Source organism: Heteronotia binoei, chromosome 10 (assembly GCF_032191835.1).
Source record: "Heteronotia binoei isolate CCM8104 ecotype False Entrance Well chromosome 10, APGP_CSIRO_Hbin_v1, whole genome shotgun sequence".
Lineage (NCBI taxonomy): Eukaryota > Metazoa > Chordata > Lepidosauria > Squamata > Gekkonidae > Heteronotia > Heteronotia binoei.
This window is the reverse complement of record NC_083232.1, coordinates 92,021,910-92,039,091: the sequence shown is the minus strand read 5'-3', so window position 1 is coordinate 92,039,091 and position 17,182 is coordinate 92,021,910. Positions and strand designations below refer to the sequence as shown.

General features: G+C 47.4%; 1 protein-coding gene across 1 annotated transcript in view; it reads right to left on the bottom strand.

Moving 5' to 3' along the window:
* Positions 1-17,182, bottom strand: part of ABCA13 (ATP binding cassette subfamily A member 13) — a 388,752-nt gene that overhangs the window by 311,296 nt on the left and 60,274 nt on the right. Inside the window, exons 10-11 of the mRNA XM_060247734.1 lie at positions 10,281-10,445; positions 8,338-8,540 (exon numbers count right to left, since the gene is read on the bottom strand). Of these exons, the coding sequence (XP_060103717.1) occupies positions 8,338-8,540; positions 10,281-10,445 (368 nt within the window). The remainder of the gene's footprint in view (positions 1-8,337; positions 8,541-10,280; positions 10,446-17,182) is intronic.

Sequence of the window (17,182 nt, the reverse complement as noted above, 5' to 3'; positions counted from 1 at the left end):
CAAAAAAGAGCCTTGTAAGGTCTTGGAGGATTGGCTACATCAAGGGTGTGTGGTCTCACTGCTGGTGGCATGTGCCCCCCCCCAAAAAAAAGTGCACCAGCTAAACAGTATATCATACAGACATGCCTGTTAGAGAGCCAAGATTACTGTGCATGAATTGTAAAATTGGTAGCAAACCCAGATGCGTAAACTAACATTGTTTGCAATTGAAATTACAAAAATCTCAGCAGCATTACTGGGAGTGGGGGAGATGGCTCAGTAGTACAGCCTCTGCTTGTCCTACAGAAAGTCCCAGGTTCAATCCCTGCCATTCTCTGTTAAAAGAATCAGGTAGTGGGCATTGCTTGAGTCCCTGGAGAACTGCTGTGTTCTGAGTCAGGCTGCTGCTGAAACAGGCATTTGGTGTCAGGTTACGGCCTCTACCAAAGTGGCAGCAGAAACAAGACCAGAGGGATTTTCAGAACCTCAATGTTGATAGAGTTCAGGATTCAGGTTACCAAGCAGGGGCCATTTTGTATAAAAATAGGTGGCGGAGCTCATTAGCATAACTCATTAGAATATGCCGCCACCACCCCCATCCAAAAGCAACCTGATGCAAGAAAGGAGAGCCCCAGATGAGTGAGGCCTGCTTGGGCTGGCTAGAGATCCAGTCAGCCCAAGCAGGCCTTGCTTGCCTAGGGCTCTCTTGGGCGCCCTGCCCCACACACACACACACAGAGTCAAAAGGCCAGCAAGCCACCCGCCACCCATAATCACATAAGAAGTGGAGAAAGGGAGATACGGGCTTCTCCAGGGGTTAATGAGGGCTGCTGGAGGCATGGCAAAGCCCCTGCTGGCTGGCTGGCTGCCCAATCTCCTAATCCAGGGATTGTTATGCAGCTGCACCTCCTATTCAATGGACAAGGTAGGTGGGGAGTAGGGTTGCCAAGTCCAACCCCAGAAATATCTGGGGACTTTGGGGGTGGAGCCAGGAGACTTTGGGGGTGGAGCCAGGAGACACTGGGGTGGAGCTAGGGGGAGGGGGGAAACGGCGCCGGGGAGTGTGGCGAGCCGCCCCGCAGCTGCCGCCTCTTCTCGGCTCGCCGTGGCTGCTCCTCTGAGATGGGCTCCGCCTAGAAGGGCCCGGATTCGCGGCTCGCCATGCTCCTGGCCTGCCTCGCCCTCCCCTGCGCTGCTGCCACCTCTTGGCTGCTCCTCCAAGATGGGCTCAGCCTGGGCCCATCTCAGAGGAGCAGCTGCGGTGGGCGGGGAGGGGGTGGCAGCGGCGCGGCGGCCTCGCCCGCTCCAGGATCCGGTGGCTCGCCGTTTCCCCCCTCTCCCCCCACTTCCATTTTTTGGGGGAGCGGGGGAAGAGGGTGGAAATCCTGGGGTCCCCCGCCAGGGTGGGAGGGTTGGGAAGCCTAGTGGGGAGGAGGAGGGGGAACACTCAGAAAGGTTCAGGAACTGCGCTTCTGTGAGCTCCTGCTGAATCTGAGGCCTATTACCAAGTATCAGTCATATCAGTGTTGCCAAGGTTCAGGCTCTCACAAATGTTGCCTCCATGTCCATGGGTTCCCCTCTTGCCCAAGTCCATGCAGCAAACACCCTTGCCAGGTAAATAATCAACCTGCCTTTGAGAGCAGCATCCACTTATTAACCTATTAATCCAATTTAAGGAAGAGGAGGAGGAGGATTTATCCCCCACCCTTCACTTGGAGTCTCAGAGCAGTTCACAACCTCCTTCCCCTCCCCACCCCCACAACAAACACTCTGTGAGGTAAGTGGAGCTGAGAGAGCTCTGACAGAAACTGCTCTTGAGAGAATAGCGCTAAGAGAACTAGGACTGACCCAAGGTCACTCAGCAGATGCAAGTGGAGGAGTGGAGAATCAAATCCGGCTTTCCCAGATTAGAGTCCATGCACTTAACCACTACACCAAATTGGCTCTCAAACCTGTGTGTTACCAAAAACCTGCATGTTATAGTGGAGACCTTGCAGGAACCTTGCAAATTAAGAAGCTACAGCTCCCATTAGTTAGAAGAGAAGGACTCTGCGTGTGTACCTGATTCATCTACATCAAGACACTTTAGTTGTCTTGCCAAACAATAATCTGTAATCATCTGTAGTCATCTCTAGTTTAGAAAATACCACATCCCTCTCATTCCCATCCAATTAAAATTTGTCATTCCTGATTAAATAAAGCTTTAATCAAGGGACTGATGAAAGCAATTAAGCTTGCAGTTCTAAATGATTACTAGGACCACAATGCTGCAGGTGCAGTCAGCATTTATAGGAAAGGAACCCTGTGCAAGCACCGGTCATTTCCGACTCTGAGGTGACGTTGCTTTCACAGCGTTTTCACGGCAGACTTTTTATGGGGTGGTTTGCCATTGCCTTCCCCAGTCCTCTACACTTTCCCCCCAGCAAGCTGGGGACTCGTTTTACTGACCTAGGAAGGATGGAAGGCTGAGTCAACCTCGAGCCGGCTACCTGAAAACCCAGCTACCATCGGGGATCGAACTCAGGTCGTGAACAGAGCTTAGAATTGCACTGCAGTACCGCAGCTTTAACACTCTCTGCCACGGGGCTCTTATATAGCATTTATACAGCATTTCTAAGGCTAACTTAAATAGCTGAGCCTCAAAGCCATTACTTTTAAATACATATACACTGACAATTTTACATCGTAATCTGCCGTCGTGTCACCACCAACAGCCTGCCTCCTCAGCCAAAAATAATAAAGCTATTCAGGAAATGCTTTTGCAGTTCCAGATCCTTGAGCTTTTGAAGTAACTTCTGATTCATTTTTTTTTAATCAGGGAACTCTGTTCCCAAAGATGACTTGTCAACACCAAAAAAAAATCTGGGACACAAACACAAGCAGCGAACAAAGCACCTTTTTCCAATTCGGAGCTCATTTCGAAACACGAGAGAGAGAGAGACAGAGAGAGAGAGAGAGATCAATGTTTGCCAAATGGCAGAGGACAACCTTACCCCATAATTCATATTCTCATTTCCAAAATGACATTATAAGCAAGCAAAATGTGAGTACAGCCGGCGTAGGGCGTTGCCTTCGCAACTCTGCATGAGCTGCTTGGATCTTCCAGTCAAAAATGTTCCTCCCCTTATCCCCAGGAACTCACCACTCCTTTTAAATAAAAATAATCCCCTTCCTTCCAGATTGATTAACAAAAAACCCCCCTCAAAAATGCAAACAGAATGCAATTGATGTAGCAATGATGTAAGAGTCTACAGAGGCCCAGGTTTAGAAAGAGTTACAACCTTCTAAATTCATTGTCTTCAGTGTCTTTAGAAGGGCGTAACGATATGGGTTATGAGAGTAACTACCAAGTACAAAATGAGCATGCACACACACACAAAAAAAACCAACCCAAACTCAGGGCTTTTTTTGAGCAGGAACACAGTTCTGGCTGGCTTGGTGTCAGGGGTGTGGCCTAATATGCAAATGAGTTCCTGTTGGACCTTTTTCTACCAAAAAACCCGTGTAAAACAATGGTGCCAACAGGAGGTGTGGCCTAATATGCGAATGAGTTCCTGCTGGGATTTTTCTACCCAAAAAGCCCTGGGAAAGTCGATGTACTATTGAATTGCCTCTTCCCTGCAGAATATCCAGTTCCTCTTGTCAGGGATGAGCACAGAAAAGGGGTGACATTAACTGAGATCGACTGGCATGTAAGGCAGCCTCGGGGTCAGGAAACCGCATCCTGCCGGACAATTACGGTTTTCACAGCCAGGAGTGAAAACATGGGACCTACTGGCTGAATGAATTCTGGTGGGCCCAGGCTTACCGTACATGCATACATAATTAATTTCAACAGGAGGGTTCCCAGTCCCCAGGTGGGGGCAGGGGATCCCCCAGTTTGGAGGCCCTCCCCCTGCTTCAGGCTCATCAGAAAGCAGGGGGAGGGGAATGCCTGCTGGCAACTCTATTATTTCTTATGGAGACTTATTCCCATAGAAATAATGGAGTATTGATCACAGGTATCTGGGGCTCTGGGGGGGCTGTTTTTTTTGAGGTAGATGCACCACATTTTCAGTATAGCATCCAGTGCCTCTTCCCAAAATACCCTCCAGGTTTCAAGAAAATTGGACTAAGGGGTCCAATTCTATGAGCCCTAAAAGAAGGTGCCCCTTTACTTCATTATTTCCTATGGAAAGAAGACATTTAAAAGGTGTGCCGTCCCTTTAAATGTGATGACCAGAACTCCCTGTGGAGTTCAATTATGCTCGTCACACCCTTGCCCCTGGCTCAACCTCAATGTCTCCTGGCTCCACCCACAAAGTCCCCAGATATTTCTTGAATTGGACTTGGCAACCCTATTCAACAGTCATTGACCTAGGGTTGCCAAGTCCAGCCCCAGAAATATCTGGGGACTTTGGGGGTGGAGCCAGGAGACACTGGGGTGGAGCTAGGGGGGGAAACGGCGCCGGGGAGCTTGGCCAGCCGCCCTTTCTCGGAGCGGGCGATGCCGCTGCGCAGCTGCCGCCTCTTCTCTGCTCGCCGTGGCTGCTCCTCCGAGATGGGCTCAGCCTGAGCCCATCTTGGAGGAGCAGCCACGGCGAGCAGAGAAGAAGCGGGAGAGGTGCGGCGGCCTCGCCCACTCCGCTCCGCCTCTGGGGTGGAATCGGAGGGGGGGTGGAGGCGGGCCGGGGGCATGGCGAGCCGCGAGTCCAAGTCCTAGAAGGGCCCGGATTCACGGCTCACCATGCTCCTGGCCTGCCTCCGCCCTCCCCTGGTTTTGCCTGCGCTGCTGCCGCCTCTTGGCTGCTCCTCCGAGATTGGCTCAGGCTGGGCCCATCTCGCAGGAGCAGCTGCGGTGGGCGGGGAGGGGGCGGCGGTGCGGCAGCCTCGCCCGCTCCGGGATGGGGCGGCTCGCCATGCTCCCCAGCGCCATTTCCCCCTCCCCCCGCTTCCGTTTTTTGGGGGCGCGGGGGAAGAGGGTGGAAATCCTGGGGTCCCCCGCCAGGGCGGGAGGGTTGGGAAGCCTACATTAACCAAATACATAAAAGAGGAATAAAAGATCTCATATCAGCTGGTACACCATCAAAATTCATATAGACATCAGCAATATCAGTCAATAAAACAGCAGAAGTAGGCTATTAAATAAATAAAATAATTCAAATCTCTTTTCGGGCTGACTAATTGTTGATAGCTTGTTTCTGGATTTTAAAGGCCTGCAAAGCAAATTTTGCCATGTTTAAAGTAATTACCTGCTCTCTGTCAGCTAACAACTTGTCTAAATAAAATCTTTCATTTCTCCCAAGGAATTGAGAGCAGATCGGAGTTATATAACTGGCTCTAACGTTTTGATACAGTTTGCATTCAAACATCACACGTTTCCTTGTTTCTATCTTCCTATCTCCACAGATACACAGTCTTTCATTGTAAGGTTGCCTTTTATATTTACCTTCAGTTACTGCAGATGGTAACATATCAACTCTAAGCAGGGTAAATGCTCTCCTGCAATCTGGTTTATCTAGATTTTGTAACTATGACATTGATGTTAACCATATTTAAACCTACACTTCCTGGCAGATACTGCCTTATCTGGAAAGGAATGTTGCCTTTCAACATTCAAGATCCTTAATTGAACAAAAGGTTTAACTTGATTATATTCCATATTCAACAAAAATTGTTTGGAGAGCCCATAACAATACAATTTGAGTTCTGTCTCTTTAATCCAGTGAGATACCATGGAATCTCTTATTATTAAACCTGTTACTCTGGTGGGATTTGTAAATAATTTAAACCAAGGCTTTTTAGCAGGAACACAGTTCCAGCTAGTTTGTTGTCAGGGGGTGTGGCCTAATATGCAAATGAATTCCTGCTGGGCTTTTTCTGCAAAAAGCCCTATGTGAAACAATGGTGCCATCAGAGGGTGTGGCCTAACATGCAAATGAGTTCCTGCTGGGCTCTTTCTGCCAAAAAAAGCCCTGATTTAAACCAATATAAAATAGCAGCAATCCAAAGGCATGCTCTAACAGTGACCATATACCTGTTTCTATTCGTATAACTGAATTGGGAACACTTGGAGGAACTTGCAGTATAAGACCTGGCTTGGTGAGGATCATTTTATACATGTGGGAGAGAGTACTGAAAATGAGCTGTTCTTTCTTTGTTTGTCTGCCTGTCTGAGACAGTGAGACTGTTGGGAGGGGAAGGAGGGCTGCCAGTGGAGATCTCCCAGAATTTCAGCTTCTCTCCAGACTACAGAGGTCAGTTCCCCTAGAGGAGATGGCTGCTTTGGAAGGTAGGCTCTACGGCACTGTACCCTGTCAAGTTTTCTCCCAAACCCTACCTCCTCAAGCTCCATGTCAGGGCCGGCTCTGCCATGTGGCAAACTAGGGCAACCGCCTTCTAGGGTAGGGTTTCCAAGTCCAATTCAAGAAATATCTGGGGATTTGGGGGGGTGGAGCCAGGAGGCATTGGAGTGGACCAGGAGACATTGGGGGTGGAGCCAGGAGCAAGGGTGTGACAAGCATAATTGAACTCCAAAGGGTTCTGGCCATCACATTTAAAGGGACGGCACACCTTTTAAATGCCTTCCTTCCATAGGAAATAATGAAGGGTAGGGGCACCTTCTTTGGGGACTCATAGAATTGGACCCCCTAGTACAATCTTTTTGAATCTTGAGGGGGTATTTTGTGGAGAGGCACTGGATGCCATACTAAAAATCTGGGGCCTCTGTCTCAAAAAACAGCCTCCCCCAGAGCCCCAGATACCCATGGATCAATTCTCCATTATTTTCTATAGGAATAAGTCTCCATAGGGAATAATGGAGTGCCCAGCAGACATTTCCCTCCCCTCCCCCCACTTTCTGATGGCCCTGAAGCAAGGGGAGGGCCTCCAAACCGGGGGATTCCCTGCCCCCACCTGCGGATTGGCAACCCTCGGTGCCCCTCACCGTGACTCGGTGACATCATCAGTGCAGGGGAGGCACCAGAAGGTAGCCTTGCCTAGGGTGCCCTGCTCCACTTCTGGGAGGCTCTGATCTGTTTTGTCAGGCTCCACGTTATCAGCCACCAGCAGCAGCACGGGGGCTCCTCCGCATCACAACGATGTTCATACCCAGAGCAGGTAGTCCTAGATGAGGGACCCCCGACGTGGCGCCCATGGGTGTCGTGATGCCTGCCCACACTTTCCTTTGAACCTCCTAAATATCTTTAGAAAGGAAGTGAGGCCAGCAAGGGCTTTTGCCCAGTAAGGTTTCTGATTGGCTGCTGAAGATCTGATTAACTGTGAAGATTTTTAAAAACACTGCTTTGGCAGCAGCTGCGGCCACAGCATGAGGATCTTCACTTTGTGACTGAAGGTAAGCTGCGGCAGCCATTTTGTGGCTGGCTCTGCCTCAGGGAGCAGCCATTTTGTGGCTGGCTCTGTCTCAGGCAACAGCCATTTTGCGGCTGGCTCGGCCTCAGGGAGCAGCCATTTTGTGGCTGGCTCTGTCTCAGGCAGCAACCATTTTGTGGCTGGCTCGGCCTCCTACAGCAGCCATTTTGCGGCTGGCTGTGTCTCAGGCAGCAACCATTTTGTGGCTGGCTCTGCCTCCTACAGCAGCCATTTTGTGGCTGGCTCTGCCTCAGGGAGCAGCCATTTTGTGGCTGGCTCTGTCTCAGGCAGCAACCATTTTGTGGCTGGCTCGGCCTCCTACAGCAGCCATTTTGCGGCTGGCTGTGTCTCAGGCAGCAACCATTTTGTGGCTGGCTCTGCCTCCTACAGCAGCCATTTTGCGGCTGGCTCTGTCTCAGGCAACAGCCATTTTGCGGCTGGCTCTTCCTCCTGCAGCAGCCATTTTGTGGCTGGCTCTGCCTCCTGCAGCAGCCATTTTGCGGCTGGCTGTGTCTCAGGCAGCAACCATTTTGTGGCTGGCTCTGCCTCCTGCAGCAGTCATTTTGTGGTTGGTTCTGCCTCCTACAGCAGCCATTTTGTGGTTGGTTCTGCTTCCTACAGCAGCCATTTTGTGGCTGGCTCTGTCCCAGGAAGCAACTATTTTGTGGCTGGCTCTGCCTCCTACAGCAGCCATTTTGCGGCTGGCTGTGTCTCAGGCAGCAACCATTTTGTGGCTGGCTCTGCCTCCTGCAGCAGTCATTTTGTGGCTGCTCCCGCCACAGTGTGTCAGACTTCCAAAGGTGCCTGCAGTCTCAAAAGGGCTGGGAACCCCTGACCGAGGCAATGCAAGGGAGAAAGGGAGCACCTCATGGGGCAGCAGCGGGAGCTCCATGTGTCTGTCAGATGTATCTTCTTCCTCTAGTTTCCTGCTCACCTAGCTACTCTGATCGAATCACATTTTATTCTGTTGTAGCGGTGATGAAAACCAGCTTTCCGTGTGCTACCTACAGGGACTGGACGAGCTGCTCGTGGCAAGAGCTGAACGAGGCAGCCTGCACATGCTGCGTCTTGCTCAGGAACTTCATTATTTCGCTGCAACTGGCGCTCGTTTCAGCCAACCGCTCTCCTATGGCTCGCCAGCCCAAATATCCTTCAGCTAGTGAAACTGGCAGGCTGCGGTGTCCATGAATTGTGCTCTGCAGAAGCTGGATCTATGGGGAGACCAAGGACACATCAATGAAGCAAGTCAACAGGAGAAAGAAAGCAAAAGAGGCTCCCCCAGTACAAAATTTGAACACAGATAAAGAACCGTGGATTCTTGTCTCACATTGGAAGAACACTTACTGAGCAGTTTTAGGCAAATTCCTATATTTGGTCAGGGATTACAAAAGGCCAAGCCCTTTAGAGAGCCAGTTTGGTGTAGTGGTTAAGTGTGCGGACTCTTATCTGGAAAAACCAGGCTTGATCCCCCACTCCTCCACTTGCAGCTGCTGGAATGGCCTTGGGTCAGCCCATAGCTCTCGCAGAATTGTCCTTGAAAGGGCAGCTGCTGTGAGAGCTCTCTCAGCCTCACCTACGTCACAGGGTGACAGTTGTGTGTGTGTGGGGGGGGAGGTAAAGGAGACTGTAAGCCACTCTGAGACTTTGAGATTCAGAGTACAGGGCAGGGTATAAATCCAATATCTTTTTCTTCTTCTTTTCAGCTGTTCAGTTTTGGCATTCCAACCGTGTATAACGGGAGCACATGCTATGTATAATCTTCTTGATATGCATGCCCAGGGCTTTTTTCCTGGGAGGATGAGGTGGAACAGAGTTCCAGAACCTCTTCATAGAAACGAATTTGTCAAAAAAATGTTTAAAAGTTCATGAGGGACACCTGTGTGTTCCTATTTCATTTCCCTCTTGAAAGATCCAGCACCTCTTTTTCTAGAAAAAAGCTCTCCGTGACCACAATTTTGTGATGAAGGCTTTATCATAATACTTCTCATTTTCTTATCTCCCAAATGGCCCCCGTTGTCCCCATCATAGAGTCCCATGAACTGGAAGGATCTATATCTAGTCCAACCTCATTCTCAATGCAGGAAATCCCACAGAAAGTCAAGTGATGTAAAAGACCGCATTTTAGACACCACATTCACAGAAGGCATCTATAGGACACAGTGACTACAACTGAATGAAGAGCCAGTTTGGTGTAGTGGTTAAGTGTGCGGACTCTTATCTGCGAGAACCGGGTTTGATTCCTTACTCCTCCACTTGCACCTGCTAGCATGGCCTTGGGTCAGCCATAGCTCTGGCAGAGTTTGTCCTTGAAAGGGCAGCTGCTGTGAAAGCCCTCTCAGCCCCACCTACCTCACAGGGTGTCTGTTGTGGGGAAGGGAGATAAAGGAGATTGTGAGCCGCTCTGAGACTCTTGAGTGGAGGGCAGAATATAAATCCAATGTCTTCTTCTTCTTCATATGAATATATGAAGCTGCCATATACTGAATCAGACCCTCGGTCCAGCAAAGTCAGTATTGTCTACTCAGATTGGCAGCGGCTCTCCAGGGTCTCAAGCTGAGGTTTTTCATGCCTACTTGTCTGAACCCTTTGTAGTTGGAGATGCCGGGGATTGAACCTGGGACCTTCTGCTTACCAAGCAGATGCTCTACCACTGAGCCACAGTTCCTCCCCTGTCTAGGACCAGCTGCAAGACCCCCTCAAATTCCTACCAAAATCTACTTTGTGTGTGTTTTCAGATACATTCATAACCACCCTGGACTTTCTCACTGGCCTCCCATCCCAAGTACTGACCGGAGATGATCATGTTTAGAGTTTTGATGAAATCAGGCTAACCCTGGCTCTCCAGGTCGAGGGGGGGGGGGGAGTCTACCTTATGCCATATGAAATCCTTCCTGTGTGAGCCTGAGAAATGAACGTTAAATTACCTTCATGCAAACAAAAAAAAAACTTACAGATTTCTTTACTAAATGGATTTGGCTCCTGAACTCAGAGTGGTTTTGACGGCACACGAGTTCTTCAAGGACGTCTCTGAGCTCTGAGTCTTGCGGCAATCCAAGGCTCCTCTCGAAAGCTATAAGATCATCATCGCAGGCAGAGGACGCATCCCTCTCCAGAATCTAAAGAGCAGATGATATGTAACTGAAGCTGTTACAGAGATCCAAAATGATAGAGGCATAGGGTTGCCGAGTCCAATTCAAGAAATATCTGGGGACTTCGGGGGTGGAGCCAGGAGACTTTGGGAATGGAGCCAGGAGACATTAGGGGTGGATCCAGGAGCAAGGTATGACAAGCACAATTGAATTCCAGAGGGAGCTCTGGCCATCACATTTAAAGGGACCGCACACCTTTTTAAATGCCTTCCTTCCATAGGACATAATGAAAGATAGGGGCATCTTCTTTGGGGGCTCATACAATTGGGTCCCTTGGTCCAATCTTTTTGAATCTTGGCGGGTACTTTGAGGAGAGGCACTGGATGCTATACGGAAAATATAGTGCCTCTACCTCAAAATACAGCCCTCCCAGAGCCCCAGATAACCACAGATCAATTCTCCATTATTTCCTGTGGGAATAAGTCTCCATAGGGAATAGTAGAGTTCCCAGCAGACATTACCCTCCCCTCCCCACGCTTTCTGATGACCCTGAAGTGGGGGGGAGGGTCTCCAAACCGGGGGATCCCCTGCTCCCACCTGGGGATTGGCAGCACTAGAGATGCATGGAATTCACTCACATACACAAAATATACTCAGCATCAAGCTACTATCATGTCTACAAAAGCCAGGGCTAGCCCTAGACCGTCTGGCACTCTAGGCACCCCCCCCCCCCACCCCTGCACTGATAACGTCACTGAGTCATGTGGTGGTGACCCAATTCGGTGACCCCAGAAGGCCAACACTCTAGACAATCACCTAGTTTGCCTAGTGCCGGGGCCGGCCTTGACAAAAGCATCCGTAACTACATGTTTTGAGGCCTGTTTTTAATTTCAGAAGCGAAGAAGCAAAACAGAATCTTTCAGGCATGGTGAGGGAGCCCCGAGAGAACCTAATGAATGGTGAGTGGTTGAAACAGAGTCCTATGGCCCAAGGCAGAACTCGAAAGAATCAGGAACTCATTTAGGATTACGCTGTCGTGCATGCAATCCCCTCCCTGAAGAACAGTCCAAATTTAGTTATACCATGTCATTCTGACAAAGGGATAAATAAGCCCTGTGACATGTTACTTGAAAGAGTATCTTCTAGCTGGACAGTAACTTTAGTGACGTCACAATATTTTCTCCCCCATTGCAATCACAGCTGCCCGTGCTTGCTCTTCCAACTATGGGAGATGCCAGAGCTTTTCTTTTTGGTAGCAGGAACTCCTTTGCATATTAGGCCACACACCCCTGATGTAGCCAATCCTCCAAGACCTTACAGTAGGCTTTACACGAAGAGCCCTGTAAGCTCTTGGAGGATTGGCTACATTGTGGTGGGTGGCCTAATATGCGAAGGAATTCCTGCTGCAAAAAAAAAAGCCCTGGGAGATGCCAGGCAAGAAGCAGCAGCAGTACAGTGACGCCACAGTGCTGGGGAACAAGAGCCAAGGGAGGCTGCTGCCCCTATGCCGCGCTGGTAGCTTTAAGGGAGCGTCTGGTTGGCCACTGCGGGAAACAGGATGCTGGACTAGATGGACCATTGGCCTGATCCAACACGGGTATTTTTGTGTTTCTGCTTGGGTTGTATTCACCTGCAAACAAGACCTACCTGTCTGAGCCCCTCAAAGAATGTTCCGGTGTTTGTATGCATGAGTCCTTCTCTTTTTGTGTTGCGTGCCAAGTTTTCCAGGTTTTGTAAAGCTTCTGTAATACATCAAAAGTCACCATAGTTTTAAGGTTGTACAACAAATGCTTACTTTAGGACCCAGAATTTGCAGGAATGCAATTAAAAAAATGTATAAGCACTTATGTGAAGCTTAGCAATGCATGCAATGCTCAGGAATACTCAATTTGATTGGGCAGATCAACTAACCTCTCAAAAACAGTAGAGGGAATTGGCGGGAACTAACCCCTATGACAGCAGTTGTCAAACTGAGGGGGTTTTTTTTCCCCAGTCCAGTAGCACCTTAAAGACAAATAACACTTGTGGCAAGGGTATAAGCTTTTGTGACTCACTTCTCACTTCTTCAAAGTGTAAGCTCATATTGTATCACAAAAAGGGATTTCCCCTTTTTATATATGCTATGGTGAAGAAGAAGAAGAAGAAGAAGAAGAAGAAGAAGAAGAAGAAGAAGAAGAAGAAGAAGAAGAAGAAGAAGAAGAAGAAGAAGAAGAAGAAGAAGAAGAAGAAGAAGAAGAAGATGATGATGATGATGATGATGATGATGATGATGATGATGATGATGATGATGATGATGATGATATTGAATTTATACCTTGCCCTATACTCTGAATCACAGAGCCTCAGAGAGGCTTACCATCTCCTTTACCTTCCTCCGCCACAACAGATACCCTGTGAGGTGGGTGGGGCTGGAGAGGGCTCTCACAGCAGCAACCTTTTTAAGGACAACTCCTGCAAGAGCTATGGCTGACCCAGCAGGTGCAAGTGAAGGAGTGGGGAATCAAACCCGGTTCTCCCAGATAAGATTCCGCACACTTAACCACTACACCAGACTGGCTCTCTACCTTCTTCATGCTACCTTCTTCAAAAAGGATTGTTAAATAATTGACTAGAATGGCAGTTAAAATTACCCTGGCAGTAGTAAAGTTTTTGTTGATTGTTATTAATCATAAAAACAGAAGGGCTAATATTTAGTTGATTTTCATTTATCTATATATTTATTTGATTTTCAGTTTTCTATATATTTAGTTGATTTTCATTTACCTGCCCTATCAGTGCCAGCTGTTCAAAGCCATTGGAAAGAAATAAAAGAAGGGAGGGAGGGAAGGAAGGAGGGAGGGAGGAAAGGAGGGAGGGAGGGAGAAAGAGAGGGAGGGAGGGAAGAAGGGAGGGAGAAAGAAAGAAAGAAAGAAAGAAAGAAAGAAAGAAAGAAAGAAAGAAAGAAAGAAAGAAAGAAAGAAAGAAAGAAAGAGAGAGAGAGAGAGAGAGAAAGAGAGAGAGAGAAAGAGAGAGAGAAAGAAAGAAAGAAAGAAAGAAAGAAAGAGAGAGAGAGAGAGAAAGAAAGAGAGAGAGAAGAGAGAGAGAGAGAGAAAGAAAGAAAGAAAGAAAGAAAGAAAGAAAGAAAGAAAGAAAGAAAGAAAGAAAGAAAGAAAGAAAGAAAGAAAGAAAGAAAGAAAGAAAGAAAGAAAGAAAGAAAGTCCTATTCTGTATCAAACCACTGGTCTATCAAGATCAGTACTGTATTTTCTGAGGATCTCCAGCATCTCAGGTGAAGGCCTCTGACACCATTGACCACTTGAACCTAATAGGATTGGGCCCAATATCCCTCCATAATATTAATGCAGGCACACTTTCATGCAAGCTCCAGTGCTGTTTCTTGTTCAAACGGTGAAAGTCACAGTGGAACAGAATCTGTAGAATAATGTGAATTCTACTAGATAGCCTGAATATTAGCCTAATACGAGACAGCCAGAATGTTCTCCAAATCATAAGCTATTACGAATGTCACAGCGGTCATTTGACACAAGGAACCTCACAAGCTTTACCTTTAAAGAAATATAACTTCTGGTGTGTTGCATTTCTTATAGCTGCGTCCACAAGAAACAGTGTCTTCACCAAGGGCCACTGGGACAACTTCTCAAGTGCCACTTGCAGTTTATTCACAAACAATGTTCTGCATAGAAAAATAATAAATAGGATGATAAAAAAAAGAAAAGAACTGAAATGAGAAAGCAAGGAAGATAATCAAGATTAGAGGAATACTGAAAAAGTATATTTTGACACATATTCTTGAGATTAATAATCTAAACAAATGAAAACAGGCAGATCAGAAATCAGACAGGCATGCCCCAGCACATGTCAAGTAAATGCCTGCAACTTCTCCCCAGAGTTTTCCGTCCAAAAATTGTCCCTTCTAATCCCCTCCCAACTCCCCCAATTTAGAGGAGCAGCAGTTCATCCAGAAAAATACTTCTCATGACAATGTCCAGTCAGGGCCGGTGCCTCCAAGAGTGCACTACACACACACACACACACGGCTCACCCACAGCCCTCGCTCAGTCTTCCTGGGTCTGTCCAAGAAGGCTGAGTGGGGACTGCAGGCAAGCTCAGTAAGGTTGAGCTCACAGTAATGGGCTCATAGGATACAATCCAGTCCATTCTGTTCTATGGGCTGAAAGCACAGAGTGGAGTATATTCTTTCCTATGGGCCCACAAGATACAATGGAGTCCACTCTGTCCAACGGACTCCCTCTCGCTTTCCCGCCACCAACATGCAGGAGGGAGTGAAAGGAAGGCTTGCGATGGCTCCCTGCTTCTTACAGCCACCTGTCAGCTGCTTGCTTTAAGAGGTGGGGAGCCATTGGAAGGCTCCCTTTCGCTCCCCCCACCTGCAGGTGGGAGGGTGTGAAAAGGAGGGTTCTAATGGCTGCCTATCGTCCTGCCTGCCTGCCTGTCTTCCTGTCATTTTCTTTCATTCTATCTTCCTTTTTCTCCTTTTTCTTTCTTTCACTCCTTTCTTCCTCTTTTTTGTTGACCTCTCCCTTCTGTTCTTTCTCTATATCCATGTCTTTCTGTTCTTTTGTTTCATTCTGTTCACCTTCCTTCCTTTCGTTTTTCTTTCCCACATTCCTTCCTCCCCATCTTTTTCCTACTGTTCTTTCTCTCATTCTTTTCCTGTCTCTCTTTTTCTTTCAATCTGTTTGTCTAGCTTCCTTCTTGCCACCTACGCATTCATCAACACACACACACCTCTCGATATTTTTTTTTCCTTGGGCCCATTGTATTTCTTCCTACAGTGGGCTTTACTGCTAGTATTAAATATAATACGTAAAACAGTTTTAAGCAGTTTAAAACAGAATAAACTAAAAAGAGAGCGCACTCTGTGCATGTGCAGAGATTTCCAGCTGGTGCCCTTGATCTATTCGAAGAAGTCCAATAGACTTAAAATCGAAGTAACTCTGCGTACAACTGCACTGTTAAACTTTTACTATTTTAAAAATGCTTGCAGGGGGGGCGGGCGGAAATTCCTAATGGAAATATCCATACACAATTGTGTAATCTGCTACCTTCAGTCTGATGCTTAGCAAAGATAAGAAGATGCATTTATCATCCAGATATTAATATGGCAAGCTTTAAAAGCATCCCTACGACCAAGCTGTGGAATTTGGGGGTGAACTTCTAGTTTTTGAAGAAATTCCCTTCTAGTGATTTTTCTTCCCATATAAACTCCAACGGCGTACAAGTTCCCCTTATCAGAAAGGAGCAGAAGGCAAAACATGGCTTGCTGATATAATTTACTGACCAAGACTGTAGATAAGGAATTTGAAACGGCACTCTGGACAAGTCAGGAATTAAAATTTCACTTACTCGAGAAACAAATGGACAATCATTTCAACACCTGCAATAAATCTCTCCTTTTTTAAAACTTACAGCAGCGATTTTCCCATACAGAGGGAGTAAATAACGTGGATTTCAATAGGACTAACCATCACCAGGACTTTATCATCTTTTCAGAGCTGCTGGACCGGGTCTCTGCCACGAATAATTTATGCTTTCAGCCAGCCAACGACTAAATATATGCTTGATGAAAACAGATTTGTCAGTCCAACCTGGCAGTAAATTTCATGGGATCCTTGTATGCGTAGAACTGCAGCTAACATTCCACTAACTTTACAGTGGTTGAAATATTTGCTCTGAAAACTTTCAGCATGGTTAGATTATCTAGCTTTTTGTCTGAATGCAGGGGTGGAATTCTAGCAGCAGCTCCTTTGCATATTAGGCCACACACCCCTGATGTAGTCAATCCTCCAAGCGTTTACAGGGCTCTTTTTTTGTACGCTCTTGGAGGATTGGCTACATCAGGGGGCTGAGGCCTAATATGCAAAGCAGCTCCTGCTAGAATTCCACTCCTGCCTGTATCTTGTGCAGATAGGCTTCTCAATCCCCAGGTCCCAGCAGGGGATCCCCCGGTTTTACAGGCTTCCCCCTGCCCCCAGCCAGCTGGCCGGCAGGGGGAAGCTCCACCCCCACAGTCACCATGTTCCTCTAGAGCTCCGGCAGGTTTAGAAACCTGCAAACAGGTCCGTTTTTAAAATGTGTGCCTTTAAAGTTAAGCAGGAAACAGGAAGTGCTTCATGGGGAAGGGTCAGCAGCAGCTTCATGGAGAAGCATCAGCAGCAGTTTTGTCACAGCACAGCTCCTCCATTTGTTTTGCTTTCATTTTCAGAGCAAGTAAAGTTTTGGAGGAACCAGACTCAGTAAGTGTGTGTGTGTGTGAGAGAGAGAGAGAGAGAGGGAGGGGGCAGGGGATTCCCTGGTTTGGAGGCCCTCCACCCTCTTTAGAAAGCTTTAGAAAGCAGCGGGAAGGGAAATAATAATAATAATAATAATAATAATAATAATAATAATAATAATAATAATAATAATAATAATAATAATAATAATAATAATAATAATAATAATAATAATAATAATAATAAATTTTTATTTATACCCTGCCCTCCCCGCCGAAGCAGGCTCATGTCCACTGGACACTCTATTATTCCCTATGGAGAATGATTCCCATAGAGAATAATTGGGAATTGATCCGTGGGTATCTGAGGCTCTGCGGAGGGGGGGGGGATGTTCTTTGAGATACAGGCACCAAATTTGCAGCATGGCATCTGAGGCCTTTCCTCAAAACACCCTCCAAGTGTCAAAAGGATTGGACCAGGGGGGCCAACTCTATGAGCCCCCTATCTTTCATTATTTCTAATGGAGGGAAG